Source organism: Helicoverpa armigera, chromosome 22 (assembly GCF_030705265.1).
Source record: "Helicoverpa armigera isolate CAAS_96S chromosome 22, ASM3070526v1, whole genome shotgun sequence".
NCBI classification, from domain to species: domain Eukaryota; kingdom Metazoa; phylum Arthropoda; class Insecta; order Lepidoptera; family Noctuidae; genus Helicoverpa; species Helicoverpa armigera.
Genome location: NC_087141.1, coordinates 9,211,596 through 9,230,118, shown reverse-complemented (window position 1 = coordinate 9,230,118; position 18,523 = coordinate 9,211,596). Strand labels below are relative to the sequence as shown.

At 35.8% G+C, this 18,523-nt stretch overlaps 4 protein-coding genes across 5 annotated transcripts; 2 read left to right on the top strand and 2 right to left on the bottom strand.

Moving 5' to 3' along the window:
• Positions 1–1,646: 1,646 nt before the first annotated feature.
• Positions 1,647–5,414, bottom strand: LOC110373643 (RNA polymerase II-associated protein 1). The gene has a single exon (XM_021330970.3). The coding sequence runs from the start codon at positions 5,260–5,262 to the stop codon at positions 1,672–1,674; it is 3,591 nt and encodes a 1,196-aa protein (XP_021186645.3). The 5' UTR covers positions 5,263–5,414; the 3' UTR covers positions 1,647–1,671.
• A 643-nt stretch (positions 5,415–6,057) lies between these two features.
• On the top strand, positions 6,058–6,620 carry LOC110373647 (translation machinery-associated protein 16 homolog). The gene has a single exon (XM_021330975.3). It carries the CDS (start codon positions 6,125–6,127, stop codon positions 6,611–6,613), a length of 489 nt encoding a protein of 162 aa, XP_021186650.3. The 5' UTR covers positions 6,058–6,124; the 3' UTR covers positions 6,614–6,620.
• A 746-nt stretch (positions 6,621–7,366) lies between these two features.
• On the bottom strand, positions 7,367–14,585 carry LOC110373636 (transmembrane protein 134). 2 transcript variants are annotated; one of them, XM_021330962.3, is made up of 2 exons: positions 14,312–14,585; positions 7,367–10,256 (listed from the first exon to the last, which is right to left on the bottom strand). In XM_021330962.3, the coding sequence occupies exons 1-2, from the start codon at positions 14,461–14,463 to the stop codon at positions 9,911–9,913; spliced, it is 498 nt and encodes a 165-aa protein (XP_021186637.1). In that variant the 5' UTR covers positions 14,464–14,585; the 3' UTR covers positions 7,367–9,910. The 2 variants fall into 2 exon arrangements, with proteins under 2 accessions (XP_021186637.1, XP_021186638.3); XM_021330963.3 differs by lacking the exon at positions 14,312–14,585 and adding an exon at positions 12,084–12,227.
• Positions 14,586–15,041: 456 nt separating this feature from the next.
• LOC110373669 (probable ATP-dependent RNA helicase DDX55 homolog) lies at positions 15,042–18,425 on the top strand. The gene is made up of 6 exons (XM_064040547.1): positions 15,042–15,404; positions 15,771–15,965; positions 16,257–16,735; positions 17,034–17,274; positions 17,551–17,898; positions 18,187–18,425. The coding sequence occupies exons 1-6, from the start codon at positions 15,108–15,110 to the stop codon at positions 18,415–18,417; spliced, it is 1,791 nt and encodes a 596-aa protein (XP_063896617.1). The 5' UTR covers positions 15,042–15,107; the 3' UTR covers positions 18,418–18,425.
• Positions 18,426–18,523: the final 98 nt, after the last annotated feature.

Here is an 18,523-nt window from a genome sequence, read left to right as displayed (position 1 = left end):
CTTCGTTACAAACATCATTGACAAGAGGAAACGATCGTCTTCATGCTCTCTGAAGTAATCCACAAAACTTTGAACACGATCTGTATCGATCGCAGTAGAAAAATGATTTTTTTCCTCCCCACTTTGATAACTTTTTGTTAGAAAGTCAAAATACTTCAGAATGGCTGCATGGCGCCGAATCCTCGTCCTTAAATCTTCTCTTAACTGGTGGTAATTCTTTTCAATATTGCGATCATGGGGATTTTTAACCCATTGCCTTTTCAAATCCTTTTTACGGCGGCCGAGGTCAGCCATGGAATCCGGGATATACTGAAGGCGGGGCAGTGGGTCAGGATCTTGACTTATCAGTTCCGGCACCGGGGTCAATATTTTTCTGACGATCTTCTCCATTCTTACAAATTGGGAGTCTTTCCGATAAATTCCGAAATACTCCATTTGTTTTGCCTTCTCTTGTTTGGGCTGGTCGCTTTGATCGGTCATGATCAGGCTTAACGAGAAATTACGTGGAATTCCCATCATGTTCAACATTCTGGTGTAGGTAATGTGGACACTGTAACGTTTAAAAATAAACTGTATTAAAATTTTAAAATCCTACGGTTTTATACCAAGCAGGTAGCAAAGATTTGCAATTTATTTATTACCTGCTCTATTTCTGAAAACCTCCCTAACACCAAACATAATTAGGAACTTAGGCTGTAAACCTTTTTGACCCATTGTGCTCTCATTTGCATTGTGTGCAAAAATTACAATTAACAAGTAAAACAAAAGTTTTTAAACATAATCCGCTAAGTAGGTGTTATAAACTATTATTGTACATAGCGATTAAGTATCCTAAAATCCTACTTATATTAAAATAATGTGAGTTTGTGAGAATGTATGGATGGATGTTTGTTATTCTTTCACGCGTAAACAGCAAAATTGATTTGGTTGTTTGATATGTAGATAGGTGATACTCTGGATTAACACATATGCTACTTTGTATAAACACACCACGCGGGCGAAGCAAGTCGTTAATAATTATATATGGAAAGAAGTAGAGACATATTGGTTTGACTTCGGAATACTGTTAGGTGGGTTTTCTCAAACTTTCACAAAGCAGCCCGTAGTCTGGAAGTTGGTGATTGATTCACCCGTGCATCGGAGAGCACGTAAATGAGCGTATCGTAAATATATCTACGCACTAACGCATGATCGGTTAGGTGTGAATGATTTAAAGTTTTATCGTATATTTGTCTGTTTTGGCGTTGCGCGACCCAAATTCCGTCAGATACAAACCTTCCCTAATGCTCTCTGAGGCATGGAGAAATTATTATAGAAACGGCGGATATCTTGCTAATACATAGGTTCATTGAACCATTTCTCGATTCTCTAGAACCCATGACAAGTACTTAATATGAAGCGTTAACTACCTGTAGATATGGCTTAGGTAATAACTGAAAAGAACCACCAACAGATTAGCCTGCAGAGTTTAGCCTAAACAATGGAACAAAGATAATCCGATAATTATTGAGTACTATTTATATTTATGACTCCAGTTAGTTGTAAAAACGCACAAATTTTAAGTTTTATGAAATTCTATGTTTAGGTACACTAGTTGGTCATTCTTAGAAGGCTTTGTCTTTTATGGTGAAAAAAAAAGCAAAAAATAATTGTGAATAAGTATATAAACCTTTATTCTTTAGATACAGAGGTTTGTTTGTAATGTGCCGCGTGATGGGATGCTATTGTATGCGCTATCGTGCCCGGTCTCAGCAAATTAGTGGAAAGCGCTTGGAAATACGACTGGATTAGCGACTGATCTGTTTCTTCAGGGTGTAAATACTCTTTAATGTCGTAACAAAGATATTCTTCGGGACAGTCGAGCGCTCTAAGACATCCTGCATATTCGGACCACAGAAGTTTCCGCCATTTCACGTCATGCCTCTGAGCTAAAGGCACCAAAACGCACGCAGCGAATGTAGGATCCCCATAACTGACTGATTGAAACTGCTCTAAGAACTGAGTATAGAAATCCTGGAAATTGTTCAATCCAACCAGTTGTTTGTCGAAATTCAACTTGGATTTCTTCTTGAACAATATATCTGTGCACTTTCGCAGTAATATTTTGATTTTGGGGTCCAGAAATAGCGAGTTGTCGCATAGAAATACGCACATGATGCGGCAAAGTCTGTCTGTAACATCGATGTCGTTCAAAAGGTCTGGAAAACATAGTTCGTTGAATAGTATCCACTCCAAACTGCATCTGATGATGAATTCCTTTTCAGCTGCTATTCTTTCAGCAACTTTCTTAGAGTGTTCTCCAACGATTTTGGGAGTGTTATCGGCCTCTTGACTTCTGCTGTACAATGTTAGTATCGGTAAATAGATCCAGTCTCGCGGCAAAATCGGCTCTTGCCAGCTCTTAAACCTTATGTTAGGACCTGTGTCTCTGTAAGTGATATTAACCACTTTGCTATAACACAGTTTAATCTCTTCAATAGACGTCAATGCTTTAGAAAAGCCATCAGCATCTGTTAGGTTTACAAGATGCAGTAATCTTTCAGCTGTGAACCAATGCTTATTAAATACCACGTAACCGAAAAGAAAATCTAATTCGTATTTCTTGTCATTTCGCAATATATAACATAGCTTGTTAGCTACAGTATAAAGTAGGTCCTTACTGCCTTCCGAAATCTCGTACTGTGTAGACAACTTTATAATACTGAAAACAAAGTTTGTTTCCATTCTTGTGAACCAATTATCACACAAACTTGGCACTTTATTGCTAAGTTTGCTCAAATACATCGTCAGGTGTCTCAAGAATGCTTCAGACATGTCTTTATCATTTACATAAGTCAATAAATTGAACAGCGAAGTCAAAAACGGCAATGGTGATGCAACATTTAGGATTGGCAATACTTTCTGCTCTGAATCTATAACAGACCCTCCAAGAGACATCAAATTCTTGGTCAAATGTAAATCTTTATTCTCCAATCCAGATAACAAATTGGAACTGGGTATAAGATTTTTAATAATCATGTCAAATCCTCGCGACTGGGATAGGGTCCTTAGAGAATCGTTAAGGAACTTCATTGGTAGATTTTCAATCAAGGTTACAGTTTTGCAGCAGTCTATTGCGGAACAGAGAAGGCGTAAATGACCACATGTGTATCTTGTAGCATTAGACAACTGTCCCATCCATTTCTGAACTCCTTCTTTTAGTAAGGGATATATCTGAGTCTTATAACTGTCCATTCCTCCCAGAATGCATCTTAGGAGTCTGTTCATTAGCTGAAGAACTACTGCTGCGTGAGTCGCTGATAAAATGGACGATTCCACAAATATATCAGTTCCTTTCACATGTTTATGTAAAGCAGTTATTATCACAGGAAAGAGTGATATAGCCACATCCGTCCCTAAGCCAAAGCATAACAAGTTGGATAATATACAAAAGGCCTCAATCTGTATTTTCAAGCCATATGTTCTGTCAACCCCAGAACTTATGTATTCAGAAATTGGTTTCAGTATGTCATATTTGGTCAGTAGAGCCCTAGTTACTTCAATAGATTGTAATGACATGATCCTTATAAACTTGAGTGCAGCTAATATTGGCTTTCCATTATACACAATGTTGGGATCAAAAACAAAATTTGTGGAAGTTACAGGCACAAAGTTTGTTATTATTGTTTTCATTAAGTGTTCCATCTCAACAATCTTTAATGCAGTTTGTACTGAATCTCTGGCTAATCTAGACAGTATTTGTAAAGAATATTGTACACAGTTAAAGTTTGGTCTAATTGTCTCCAATATATAGTACAGTCTCTGAAGGATTTCAGTTCGCTGAAGTGCAGTCATGATATCAATTTCTGCTAAATGGTAGTCGGTAAACTCGGATTCTTTAGACTGTAATTCTTCAATTTCTGACTTATCATTTTCCAAACAAGGTTGTAAAGTACCTTCTTCGAAGCCAATCAAAGCATCTAAGCTAGCTTCATCAATTCTGTTGTACAGTAAATTCCTCATAGCTCTTAAGGCTGGTTCTAAAATGATTACTTTGTTGTCATCCATTGCTATTCTGACAATAAAGAATAATTTGCTAATAGGTATTTCAATGACATTTTTATATGTGCCTGCACTGTAGTATTCAATAATACCAGCTATTGTATTCAGAGCCATAACTCTTTGCTGAGTGACTGAAGATCGGGTCAATTCAACTAATTCTGTGATTGAGTACCCCGGTCTATGTGGCTCGTCACCGTGATGAAATAGTGGTTTAGTCTTTTCATTATATTCCAAAGTGTACGGTAGAAGGTAGCCGTTAAAGTCAAATCTTGCTTCATAAGGCTCATCCGCCTTGATTCTCTTGCTTTCTTCTATGCCTTTCATCCACTCCAGTTTATCTTTTTCTAGTGAATTGAAATGAAGCCACTTGTTTATGTCTGGGTGGGATAATACATCATTTTCCCAAAGATTGCTCTCTGGTAAGGTAACTGTAGTGGCCGTGTTCTGTTCTACAACATCCATGCTTTGTGTTTTGGGTGCTTCTTCTATTGCAGTAGTTTTAGGCAGGGAGGCTTGTTGTCTCTTGGCTTTCAAAAACTCCACCAATTTAGGATCTATGTTTGAAAGCAGTTTACTCCGTTCTTCTAGAATCTCTTGCTCTGACATGCCACTCAGTAACTTTACATTTTCACTGTGTATAGCATCCGCATCTGCAGATGATATTACAAAACTTTTTGCAGGCAAATTAATGTTAGAGGCTTTATTACTGTTCTTACTAGTACTTGGTTCATCTACATCCATATTTACACTCTCATTCTTTAATATAGCATTTCTCTTACTAAATATAGATCTCTTAGTAACTACAGGAAAACCTTGCGCTGGCATTTCTTTAGTAGTCAATTCTTTGAAATCTGATACATTTTTCTCTACAATATCCCCCAATAATGACGGAATAACTTTAGGGAAGTATACTTTATCATCGTCTTGTTCTGGTTGATCTATCTCTGGGTCCTCAACGTTCTTTTCTAAGATGTCACCAACAACTGAAGGAGAGTCATCAAAACGCGCCTTTTTTTCACCTTTAAGACCTTTGGCTTGTGCATATTTCGAAGGTTTCCGACCCGTGTCTGAACTATTTGGCCTTTTACTGGTTTCCTGTGGTCGTAGATTAGTAACTGCAGCTGCAGGTTGCACATTTTGTTTCTGTTTTTCTCGCAAAAACTCTTCTTGCATGCGAAGAATGTCGTCCTCATCTTCACCCGGTTTTGGACGTTTGAACATGATTTTTACTTAAAATGATTTGTTTTGTAATTGGTAATGTCACAGTAAATTATAATCTTTATAGATTTGAGGACGAAAATAAGTTTTTGATAAACAAACTTTAGGTTATTTGTTTTGACACTGACAAGTGACGAAGAGACTGTTTCCAGGGATTGCTTTATTATTTAATTATCTGAACAACAAAGAAAATGAGGTCACAAATACTTGGTGGTGCTTTGGGTTTAGAAGTATATGAGTGTCTTTTGGTTTATTTCTTACCTATCGATGCCACTTGCTCTCCGTTATAACAAAAGCTTGAACTTTGATACTGAAACTATTCAGAGAACTTGATAAAATTAATTTAAAATAACGGATGAAGATTAGATGTTGCCATAGCATTGAAATAGGTACTATAATTTCAGAACTTGACAGCTATTTTCTCTATAAAAAAATATTGAGCTCTCGGCGGAAGAGTGGGGATCGCTTTGCGCACTGTACACATAAGGCAATAAACCAATAAATAGCTCAGGTCAGGGCTCAATATCCCTGCCGATGATTATATCGTACTAAGAGTTCAGTCATAAACAAATATTCTTGCTTCTACGGGAATCTTCATCTCGTTTAATCATAACCGTAGTTTAATCATCAATCGAATGACTTGTGTGAGTCGCACTGTAATCGAAATCACTAAAGTATGCAATTAATTTATTTGGTTCAAAATTGTACCATTACAATAGTTCAGAAATAATAATTTATGTTAAAAGTATCTCTGTAAACGCGTCTTTCAATGTATTGTCATTTGTCATGCATACGCATGTCATTGTCAATTTTGACAAAATAACACGTGAGGAAAGCAGCCAAGTTAACCAAAACAAACTTCGAAATGCCTAAAATTAAGAAGGATATCGACAAGCTGAAACACCCAAACAGCAGAAAAACGCTAAAAATCATAAGTAAAATAAAGAAACACGAGAAGAAGGATCAGAACAAAGTAGGTACACATATAAAACAAAACCTCATTGGTGAGAAGATTCTATGGTTCAAAGAGCGAATACCGGAAGATTGTGCAGTTTTAAATAAAGAACAGACTTTGGAATTAATAGAAGAGTATTTGGCGCGTTTTGACGAAGAGTTGGAACAAATTGCTTTGAAAAACTCAGTTGGGCAAAGAAAAAACCGCCAACATGCAAGCAGGGAAGATATAATAAACATTACGAAGAAAACTGAACACGAAGAGTTTGAAACATGTGGCCTAGAGATGCCCGATCTCTTAGACCATAAGCAGATGGAAGTACTCAGGAATTGGAATGGGGAACTGCGATTTCTTCAGCATTTCAAACTAAAAAGAATTGCTAGAAAGCATTTAATATAGCATTAAACATAACTTGTGTTTCATTTTTATTCGTTCTGTATAACACTTCTAGTTACTACTATAAAGCATTATATTATAATTCTTAGGTTTAGTCTGCTAAGTTTTAGTAAGCGGACTTGAGTGCCCGCTTTTGGACTTTTTCCACATTGCCATATGTCATGTCACCCATTGCTGATTCATCATATTGTAGTGGGATCCAAAATCTATGGTGTAACTAACTATGTCTTGGTACAGCTGGATTGCAATCCGGGATACCCAAACAAAATGGTATAATTTAGGGTGGATAGCACCATTGAATTATAATGATAACCATTCTATAACTAGCAGCCGTCACATAGCCTACTTTACCTGGGACAGGATTTTATGGCTGATTATTGTAAATAATTGTAGGTAACAGTTAAATGGTAGAGCTCATCCAGTGACTCTAATCATGCAAAAAAAAATTTCATATGTGAATCAAAGTCTGCTTCAAGCAAGATAGACTTTAATGATTTGACTAAAATACTAGCAAAAATATACAAACATCTGAATTGATAATGGCCCTATTTTTGAGGTATCATTACACAAACCATTCTATGTCGCAATTTTGAATTTCGCGCCCTTTTGATTTAAAGGCGCGAAATTCAAATAGTGAGGGTAATAATTATTAATAATTCAGAAGTAGGATTACCTTATTTTAGGTTTACCAATAAAAGCGTTGTCCTCATGGATCACTGGAAATGTAAATCAATACTACGAAATAAAACACAATAATGAAGAAAGATGACTAATTTATTAAGAACTATTTACAACTCCATATGTATATAGAATAGGACAGTAAATGGGAACCAGCATTGAACACAACCTAAGGAACGGTAGAATATCTGCGCAAATATACAATAATAAAGCCCCATGCAGCTTGAGGATGCGTTGAGAAACCTTACAGCGACAGTTGAGAGATAATCTCTATTTATAAACATAACGTCAGCAAACTTGTTATGCAAATCGTTTGAAAACAGGTGATTCATTAACCGACCTCTTTGTAAATAAGAGTATAACTGAACAGTAAATACGTCTGCCTGATAAAATGACGAATACTCTACGTCAACGGCTTCTAATTCCGTCATATGTTTTAGTTACGTTGGTGTTACAATGAAGAATTCCTAAACATTACTCTGTAGGTACCAAGGTACTTTTTGTATCATATTTAACAGGTACTGTCAGTGATTAGGCAGGTCATCTTGAAAAATAAACAATGCCGCCACAATTCCCCAAAACGAGTAGGAAAACCGCAAAAAGAACGTTATTTATAAGAGAGTTTCTTCTTAGAGATCAAATCGGCATAATCCGGTTTTCCTTAAGTGCATCCAGCCCAAAATGTCGAATAAAGGTAGGTATTCTGAACGCATCCATTAAAATAAACATACTGATATGTCGTACGAAATCAGTCACTATATCACATACGAACAACGACTTAAATTAATATTAAAATGAGCATAATTCAATGTATATTATGCTAAAATAATAATAAATAGCAAATTTCGAGTTTCGTCGTGATAATTTAAATTACATCACACAATATTTCGAGTTAATTAGGAATTTATTCATATTCATCATTTACTATCTTTGGAAGCAAGGCGCGGATAACGAAACTCGAAATTTTTATGATATTATACCAAAAAAGTATCAATAATTTTAAAAATAATATGCACGCTTACGATCGTCATTCATTCAATGTCTTACTAGCATTTGATTCACTTCAATCTCACAAGCTAAGCTATGAACAAAGGCGTATAAAATAATAATATTATAATCTAAGTACACCCATTGATGGTAGACGTAAGTAATAGGAGTAGGTAAGCTGAGTTTCTTATAGTTAAATCAATGGGTAAACTTTACACAAAAATATTACCCATTTAAGATATTCTTTAAATGCCGAATTTATTTATGCAGAATGACATTTTATTATGCAGCTGAGTTTCAAAAATATTTGTGGACGGTTTTCTGCAGCTGCGGAGGTAAAGCTGCCTTTAACGGCTCAACTCTTTTTTCATATTTTTTTTGTCTTCCGTTAAGCGTACCTAGGACTACAAACAACATAATTAGGTAATTGAAGAAAAAAATCTGTAGCCATCCTTTTCAAAAAGATTACGGCTATGCAAATAATACACAACGTAGGTGCCTACTTTCTCTTCACAACCTGCAACTCAGGTCTCAAAAGTACAAAAATACAAATCCTGTTTTGGCAGAGTAAAAGTTGTTTATAAAACGCAAAAAATCTACAATGTAGATATTTGGCATCATAGTAAAAATGCAAGTAAAAGAATCCTAAATGGATAATATTTTTGTGTTCTTAACATAATCCAACATTAAGTCCAAAACATTGCTTAGTCTTCAGGAAAGTAGTACAGTAGCCTTAAAATATGAAGTTGTCATACATTGTCGGGAAATATAAAATAACTTGTTTCATGGAAGTTTGGTTATCACGACATTATAAATACCAGAGGCAAAATGAATAGTGGACCATAAATAAAACTGTTTGCTCTCTATTTCCCGCCAAATTCACAAAAATGGTGGCTATTTGTGAAAATGTCATCTGATTAAAAACTTACAAAGTCGCTACTGTAAATTCAAATCTCTACGTATCTATGCAACTAGGCACTTCAATAGTCTATTAAAATTATGTTTAAAATTAATATATCACTAGATATTTAGTTATCAAACATTTAAGTAGTTTGCTGAAAATACATTCTTTCTTTCTCTTTCAACTGTTCAATACAATCTGTCAAATTGTAACATTTAAAATATTTAACGGTGTTCATTATTTACATTAGGAAATATTGAAATATCTTAGGACTCCGTATCTATGAAAGTTTGTTAGTCCTTTCATAGATACAGAGGACACTGTACTTAGGTACATAGCGTATATTTTATATCGAATATTATATTTTCTTTAATTTATTTAGGAGGACGATCTACGTAACATTCTAACGCAGTATTAAAGTTAGGTTTTTAATAAATAGTTCCAATTTCATCCACCATACATATCGTATAGGAGAAGCATCTTTCGAAATAGTAGATATATTTTTTCTTTTTTTTTTGTTTAAATTTTAACAAGAGAAGCTATGTTATATAAAACTTACCCTTATTATTCATTATTTTTGTTCATTTATCTACAATACATCGGATCGATTTAACTTCATTAGAGAGCAAAACAAAACAAACTGCGAACCAAACATCTCCAGACATGATATTCGAACTCCTCGTATAATTTACACTCATTTTACAAGCTTACTCAAACTTAACTAGTAAAAGGAATCAGGTAAACAGCGGGAGATGGTAGAAGTCGTAGCCCCTCTGTCCCCGGGCCGCGAGCCAGATGTACACGACGTGGTAGGCTCCGGGCACGAAGCAGATCATGCCGGCTACGAAGAATACTGCACCTTGGAGGCCGTTCTCGGGCTCAGCGACGGCGAAGGCGCCCATGCCGAGGAGCCCCACGCCGACTAGGAGTAACACCACAGCCGCACATACCGTCTTCCAGTTCTCCCTCACCTTGGGATGGTTCCAGCAGTACATAGACTGCGTCGCCTCCACGTACTCGTGGATCAAGGAGTCGGAGTCTCGTGACGTGGTGTCCTCCGTGCATTTGTAGGTTTTGCTGCTGCAAATAGAAAGGGAAAGTTAGGAAACAGCTTATCTATGTGAAATGTTGCATAGTAGCCGATGCCCTTGACTGGAGACTGATAAGCCTCGTGTTGTAAATATTATTGATAGTTGCAAGTACAATACGATAAATTATTAAGGGCGTGAATGTTGATAACAAGTCTTTAGAAAGTTCTGGAAAGTCAAATCCACTCTGATTTGACTTTACAAATACTACTTGACAAGACAAATACTCAATACTCAGTTTATTATTAAGTGCGCTAGTACTTAGAGTAATGAAGTACAAGATAGTCGCTCGGTCTTAGGAATTTTAACCCACTTAAATTACATACAGGGTCAATCGCTACACTGTAAGCGTCATGTACCTTTGCCTAAGGCGGTAAGCCAATTAGAGATACTACTAAGATTGAGTTTAGCATTGAACTGAAGGCGACCTTGCAGTAACATCATACATAATAGCTGACTTTCATTACGTTGCATTTTTTATATCTTCTAATATTGCTTTGGTTTGTAATCTGATAAGATGCTTACATTTCGTTTTACATGGGCAGTTAATTATGTGGGAATATTAAAATATTTACTTATCAAATAATTTTATAGAAACGATGCAGAATTTCTGAATATTCCATAAAGTGTGTAGCATACTTAAGTATTTATAAAGACGTAGCTACGACTAAGTTACGTATTTTTAACTTGGTGTAAAAACAAAAGAAAATAACAGGAAATTAAAACGTAACATTACCGGCCACTACATGCAAACTTTAGACTTTGATTGAATTGCAATTATCGCGAATAAACCAGATTAATTTAACAACAATTAATCTATCTATAAACTGCAATATTATCAAAATTATTATCCGGGTACAATATTATTAGCATTAATTACAAGTTGTTAAGGATCTACCTACTTGCATAGTCATGGGTAATTTAGGTAATTACTTTCCTTCCTCTGTGGAATTACCAATACAAAATAATATGAATTAGTAGGGGATCTAATCATCATAATCATCATTTGCCTAGTCTTTACCCAACTATGTTTGGTCGCCTTCTGACCTCCTCAACCCAGTTACCCAGGCAACCCAGTACCCCTTGACTACTGGTTGTCAGACTTTCTGGGTTCTGACTTTAGGGTAGCAATGAATATTTTAATTATTTTTTTTGTGGATGTAAACCACAAAATGGATCCTTGATGATAGAAGGCGACCGACAGGAAGACCAAGGAAACGCTGGAGAGAAAACTTAGCTTCCTCAAGGACTGGCCACAAAAAGCAATGAGAAAGATTTAACGAGAACGAGAAGGCTTTGACCAGCAGTGGGACAGCATAGGCTTATAAAAAATAAGTCTTACAAAGCGCTTCAAATACCTAGGTAATAAAGACTGTCGGTAAACGCACGTGGTCGCTCATAAACAAACTTAACGTGAAGGATATTGTTTACTATCTATCAATCTTATCTCTTATGTCTTGAATGAGGCCTTATTTACCTATTTATCATTTTTTAAGAACTGTTTAATCTTGCAAGTAGGTACTGAGTGTCTCCCTATGTTTACAAATAAATAAATAATGTATCTATTACATAAGATATCAAATGAATATTAATGCAACAAACATTGGTTTGTTTTCTTTGTCTCATAACAACAATAAACAATAAGACAATATATTTTGCCTGCTGAGTACTGATGCAATCACATGCTTACATTAAAGTCTTATGAGCAATTTGGTAGCACGTTTTGCAAAACACAAGGTTTTACAAACACAAACTAATCGTAGGCTTTCCAAATTATCTTAGGCATATAACAATTTCGAGATAAAAGAAAGAATTAAACCTGTTATTTTCCAAGCAAACATTTACGAAGATAGTATCAAAACTTTTTTCACTGCACTTCATTTTGTCACACATAATGAAAGCTCTTTTTTGTAACTAACTGGCCACTCCAAGGGGATATTCTCGACTGAGTAACATAAGTTTATGAGAGGAAGACCATAGCAATATGATTAGTCACCATTTAAATTGATGAGTTCTCAGTACATTCATTATGACCATACTGTGTCAGGGGGTCACAGTATGAGAACAGAAAATGGAGCATTTTTTATGGGTGAATCATTTCGTAATAACTACTTTTCAGCGTAAAAAGCTCATGACATATCATATATATTATTATGGTAATTCATTTCCGAGTTGTGTAAATGTTTTGAATTGTGAGTAAAGAGATTCATTCTAAGATCTAGCTTCTGCCAGTGATTTCACCCGCATCCCGTGAGAACTTCTGCATGAACCAGGTTCAAACGTCGAGAGCCTGTAACTTTCCTCCATAAATGGGCTATTTGACACTGAAAGATTTTTTAAAACCAGACCAGTATTTCCTAAGATTAACGTATTCAAGCGAATAAACTTTTCAGTTTTATAATAAAACTATGTATAGATATGCCTTAATGAGGATAAGATATTACTCAGTAATCAATATATAGGTGTAGGCAAATAACCGACCAATAAAGTCTATGAACAATAAATGAAATCATAGTTGATTATTTCAGTATATTTTGTTAGTTTTCCTTCTGAAATAGTTTTCCTTCGGAAACAATAGCTAGCTAACAATCAATTACTGAATCAATAGATTATACAACTCATTGTGGTTAATTGAAAATGTATTTCGAATTGTTCAACTGATTTTAGATTTTGAAAAATCCTTAATACTAATTGCAGTAAGACCAAACTGGCAAAATATGCATTATAATACAACAATTAGCAACTCATTTATGCACAAACAAATAAATTAAATCATATTTTTTACTATTTATGTTTACAGCAAGAAAAACTATGTATGGCATGTTGTGGTTTTGATAAATATTGTGGTAATTAAAAACATGACCATAGTCAATCAGAGTTGCGTCAATAACAACATTGGCCTGATTTATTTTTTAAGGAAAAAACAACCTTTATTTTATTTTAAATTTACAACATTTTAAGTGCTTTATTTATAGTTGATTCTCTCATGAGAAGGAAATGACTGGATGGTGGACTCAAAGTCTAAAGTTGTTATTTCATAATAGACCTATTACAGGTGCTTAAGAAGCGTCAATAGCTAGGTGGACAGTTCCAAAGAGTTGGTTTTATAGAGAAGAACTGGCAACAGACTACCACTTTACTGAAGAAAGTGTATGAAAGACTCATTATTGTAAATTTTAAGGATTAAGATTGAAAATACAGTGGCTTTTACATATTAAATTAATTAATTCCAATAAAGTTTCACAGTTATTGACTTGTGACATTTCTTACATACTAAAGAGTCCATTCAAGGCAAGCCAGTGGAAACAGGCTCCATAATTTGACTTGCCTCTGCCCATTTATGTAAGGAGTATGCATGATATCTGATATTGGCTATGGATCATTAGTGATGCAAAGATTGTTATTTTAAAAAAAATATGTCAAGAGCTTTGCACCCTATAAGGAAGTGAGAATTTTTAATATTTTATAAGTGGAAATACTTCTAATTTAGTTTTTTATTTCATTCAAATTATAGACGTCAAGCTATCAATACACTTCAGTTGAATTATAAATTGTTTTATTATGCATACTGCCTTTGTGCTTAGAATATATTACAGCCTGCTTTTATAGAATACTATACATTTATAATTCAACAGATTAATCATCTAAAACCCACTAGAAACAGAAACCAATTAGAAAATATTGACAGATTCTTCAAATAATTCAAAAGTAATTACTTAACGTAATATTTTAATAAGATCTCAATTCCGACTTCTGTCTTTTATGAGGCCAGTAAAACGAGTTCAAGCATTTTGTAAGTACTAGGTCAGCGTCCAAGATTATTTAGCGATCGCTAACGACTAATTAACGCCCCAGTACGCCGAACTATGTCTGTGAACCAAGCAAAGACTCGTGGGTTCAACTGCCTTTGGCCCAGTAAGGAAACATGACTCATGAGAAGGTCACGAACGTACTGTGATTTTAACACAAAGAAATACAGTTTAAAATATATAAATATGGGTGTTAATGACAGTAATAATGATTCTTATGAGATTAATTATTATTTACCTGGCCAGATATTCATTTCCATTTTTGTATTTGTTCTGTAACGGCGATCTGTCTCCTGTGGCACCGTAAACTTTGATGGCTTCGTCAGTCTCCTCTTCAAATGCATCGTCGATTGAAAAACGTTTGTCGCTGTTACCGAACGGCCTCGTCATGGTTAAATATTGTTGTTATCTATCTGGAGATGTAAAATAAACATCACAGCTAGCGTACGGGACAAAACACAGCTGTCAATTTGTCATATCAACATGCGCCATATTGATTGCACTGCCAATTTTATACTTGATTGGAAATTGAAAATAAAATATTAAGTTTTCATTTGTCAAATCAACTTCTATTTAAAATAATACAAGTGTATATGATGATTAGACATGTTCGTTGCCATACATTTTTAAACTCACGAGAGCGATGTTGTTACAGTAATTATAAAAATGCTAAAGAAACCAAAAATACATTTAGATTACATTTTTACCGACCAAGTATTTGAACGCCTCCTTGAAGCATCAGTTTGGAAAGTATTCCCAAATAAATCTACATGTGAAACGAATAATTAACGTTATAAGATTAACAATAAAAGGGGAATTAACAAAATAATATCAATCGAGATAAAGAATCTTCGGTTTGAGATTGCCGCGCAGTAAGGTAGCTCCGCATATCTGTAGTAAACTATATACCTTTCTGAACGAAGCAGTTTTAATCAATGTCAAATTACAGAAAATAATGTCAAATTAGTGTCAAATCCACATGGTGTTTATACTGTTGTAATGTGCTTTCCCGACTAGAAAAATAACAATTAAAAATGGTTATCAAAGACTGGGCTAAAGTTACGCCCAAGCTCTCGCAGCCCGTGTTATCCTGTATTGATAAACAGGGTTTCAAGACCATGACTCCTATACAGGCTGCAGTAATACCCCTGATCATGTCTTGTAAAGATGTGGTGGCAGAAGCGGTGACCGGGTCTGGTAAAACGTTGGCGTTTGTCGTGCCGATGATAGAAATGTTGATAAAGAAGCAGAAGGAGGCGCCACTGAGGAAGGACTACGTTTATGCTGTCATTATATCGCCGACCAGAGAGTTGGCTTCACAGATTTATACGGTTGGTATTTACGTTTCAATATTCACTTTACTCGTCGATGTGCTAATAGTGAAGTTTACTTTCATAATTCATGAATCTTGTTTCAATTGTAAAATGAATTTAAAAAGCTTTTATTTCACAACTATTTGAAAAGTTAAACAAATATCATAGTTGCTCATATTAAATGTTATTGTGTTAATATCTAATACTAATTTGATAAAAAGTACTCCTATATCACTTCCTCCTCCCTCTAGTACTCTCCACAAACAAGAACAATCAGATTTTATTACTGAAATCAATCTATCATATAACAACTTTTCTGTTTAGCATAGCATAGCATACTGTAAATAGAGCAAAAATAAATAAACTCCTCATCTCCATCTCCAGGTCATAGAACAGTTCCTCCAAGAACCAGAGCTGTCCCACATCACAATGGCGCTACTCCTTGGAGGCCGACCAGTGGAGGCTGATGTGGAAACCATTCAGAAAGGAGCTCACATAGCTGTGTGCACGCCGGGTAGGCTGGGTGACTTGCTGGCAGAGAGGAAGCAGCTGAACTTAGCTGGGAGGCTGAAAGAACTGGTAAATTATTCATCTTTACTTCTATACTGATATTATAAAGAATTAGTTTAAATCTAATAACCCCAGAAACCACTTGTCTGATTTGAAAAATTCTTTCACTATTAGAAGGGTCTTTTGTTGAGGAAGGCTTTAGTGTTTTTGTCCTGGGCTATGCTTGTATCTTGTAAATTAACTAATTTTAAAAACCTATTATGTGTCATGTAGCCAAAAATAGTTCATTGCTGTAATGATCAGTAATTTCTAAAAAAAGCACTGGTTTCAAAAAGCTGCATCAACAACTTTTACTTTCAGGATATCTTAGTCCTGGATGAAGCTGACCGTCTTCTAGACCTTGGCTTCAGTGCAACTCTAACCACCATCCTGCAGTACCTACCTCGACAGCGGCGCACAGGCCTCTTCTCAGCCACACAGACCAAAGAGCTACAAGATCTTGTACGAGCTGGTCTAAGAAACCCCGTCGTAGTCAGCGTTAAAGAGAAATCTACTATCAGTACACCAATACTTTTAGAAAACTACTATGTTATCGTAGAACCAGAAGACAAGTTTTTATTTCTCTTAAATTTTCTAAGAAACAGGAAAATTGCTAAAGGATTATTCTTCCTACCTACTTGCGCATGCGTTGATTATTGGGCAGATGTCCTACCAGTGTTCTTGCCAGATATAAAAGTCTTTGCAATTCATGGGAAAATGAAGTTGAAGAGAAGCAAGATTTTGGAGAAGTTTCGACAAGCTGATAATACTATTTTGTTGTGTACAGATTTATTGGCTAGGTGAGTCTCAAACTCTATATTACCATCTCAACCTATTTATTTACCACATTTCTGTTCTGTACGGTTTCACCAGCATCTCAAGGGTTTTTTTGGAGAACCAGGATAAAAAAAGTGTCTCTAAAATCCCAGTTGTCTCCATATATGGACACTTCTGGGTTATATTTGCGTCCAAATAGTATTTGAAAGTGTATAACGCCTTATATTCTGATTTTTATTTGTTTGTCATAAAGCACATCCCCTAACTATACTTTTCATATAGACAATTCTCTAATCATACTTCCCAACTCCACATTTCTAGAGGTCTAGACATCCCCGAAGTAGAATGGGTGCTCCAATGGGAGCCGCCCACCAACCCCGCGTCGCTCGTGCACCGCGTGGGTCGCACGGCGCGGGGCGGCGCGGCGGGCTGCTCGCTGCTGCCGCTGCTGCCCACTGAGGACACCTATGTGCCCTTCATCAAGACCAACCAGATGGTGGAGTTGAAAGATTGGAGGCAGTCGAAAGATGAGATTAAGATTAGTCCTAAATTGAAGGAGAAGGTAAGCAAAGGAAAGAAAGGTAGTCTTCTTTCGACTGCCTAAAACAATTATTATATCACTAGAGGGTGCTACTTCTGACAGCGAGATACAAAGTCTTTGTCATTCAGGCTCTTTATCTAACTTTCATTATTAAATTATCAATTGGTTCAGTAGTTCTGGCGTCAAAACCGGACAGACAGACTAAATTACCGAATTTTAATATTAGTAAGCACATTGGTGTTTCTAAATATGTCTCTGGTGACTTCGTTTATTATATTTCCTTTTACGTCTTTTCAGGTGCTATCAATGCTACACGAACAGCAAAAACAAGATAGATCAGTGCTAGACAAAGGCCAACGCGCTTTCGTCTCTCACATGCGAGCTTACACAAAACACGAGTGTAACCTACTCCTACAGTTCAAAGAACTACCTCTAGGACACATAGCCACCAGCTACGGACTCCTAAAGTTACCTCTCATGCCCGAAATAAAACAGGAACATAAGGACCAGTTTGTGGGACCAAAGGAGCAGATAGATTTCAACAGTATACCGTACAAAGATAAGCAGAAGGAAGCCAGTAGGCTGCAGAAGTTGGGCGAGTTTAAGAAGACTGGTGTTTGGCCGTCCAAGAAGAAAAAGAAAATGGTGAGCAATTGTTTTATTGAAGAATTATTTTTCCCCCTAGAACTTACATAAGTCGTACTTAAATATAAGTTAAAACTATTTTCCGCCCGAGGTTATCCCCGCGTCTCGAAGGAACACCTTCCAGCACAGGGGTAAAAAGTATCCTGTATGTTATTTTGATATATAATTTGTATAACTGTCAAGTTTCATCAAAATGTATCCAGTATTTTTGCGGAAAGAGGAACAAACTTTCACTTTTATATTTTTGCAAGGACTGCCTGAATTAAACCTTGACATCAAAATTTTCAGGTACAATCCGAACCATGGGAGCAAGCAAAACAGAACAAAGAAGAGCGTAAACTGAAGCGGAAAAAGCGAAAAGAGCTGAAAAAGAATGACCCAGAGAGCGGAAAGAAGCGAAAACGTAAAGCGGTCACACAAGAAGAGTTGAATGAACTCGCAGCGGATATAGCGCTTATGAAAAAGCTTAAAAAGCGGAAAATTACTCAAGAACAATTTGATCAGCAGTTTGAAGTGTAGATATGGAATAAATACATAGTATTTAATATTGTTATTCTGTTGTTTCATTTTTCATTGGTACCAATACTGCTATTATGGCACATGGATGGCTTTCTGGTATGTGCAT

Coding starts and splice junctions, on each gene's coding strand:
- LOC110373669 (XM_064040547.1), top strand. CDS start 15,108: ATGGTTATCAAAGACTGGGCTAAAGTTACGCCCAAGCTCTCGCAGCCC. Junction 15,405..15,770: donor TGGCTTCACAGATTTATACG/GTTGGTATTTAC, acceptor CTCCATCTCCAG/GTCATAGAACAGTTCCTCCA. Junction 16,736..17,033: donor TGTACAGATTTATTGGCTAG/GTGAGTCTCAAA, acceptor CCACATTTCTAG/AGGTCTAGACATCCCCGAAG.
- LOC110373647 (XM_021330975.3), top strand. CDS start 6,125: ATGCCTAAAATTAAGAAGGATATCGACAAGCTGAAACACCCAAACAGC.
- LOC110373636 (XM_021330962.3), bottom strand. CDS start 14,463: ATGACGAGGCCGTTCGGTAACAGCGACAAACGTTTTTCAATCGACGAT. Junction 10,257..14,311: donor GGAAATGAATATCTGGCCAG/GTAAATAATAAT, acceptor TTCTATTTGCAG/CAGCAAAACCTACAAATGCA.
- LOC110373643 (XM_021330970.3), bottom strand. CDS start 5,262: ATGTTCAAACGTCCAAAACCGGGTGAAGATGAGGACGACATTCTTCGC.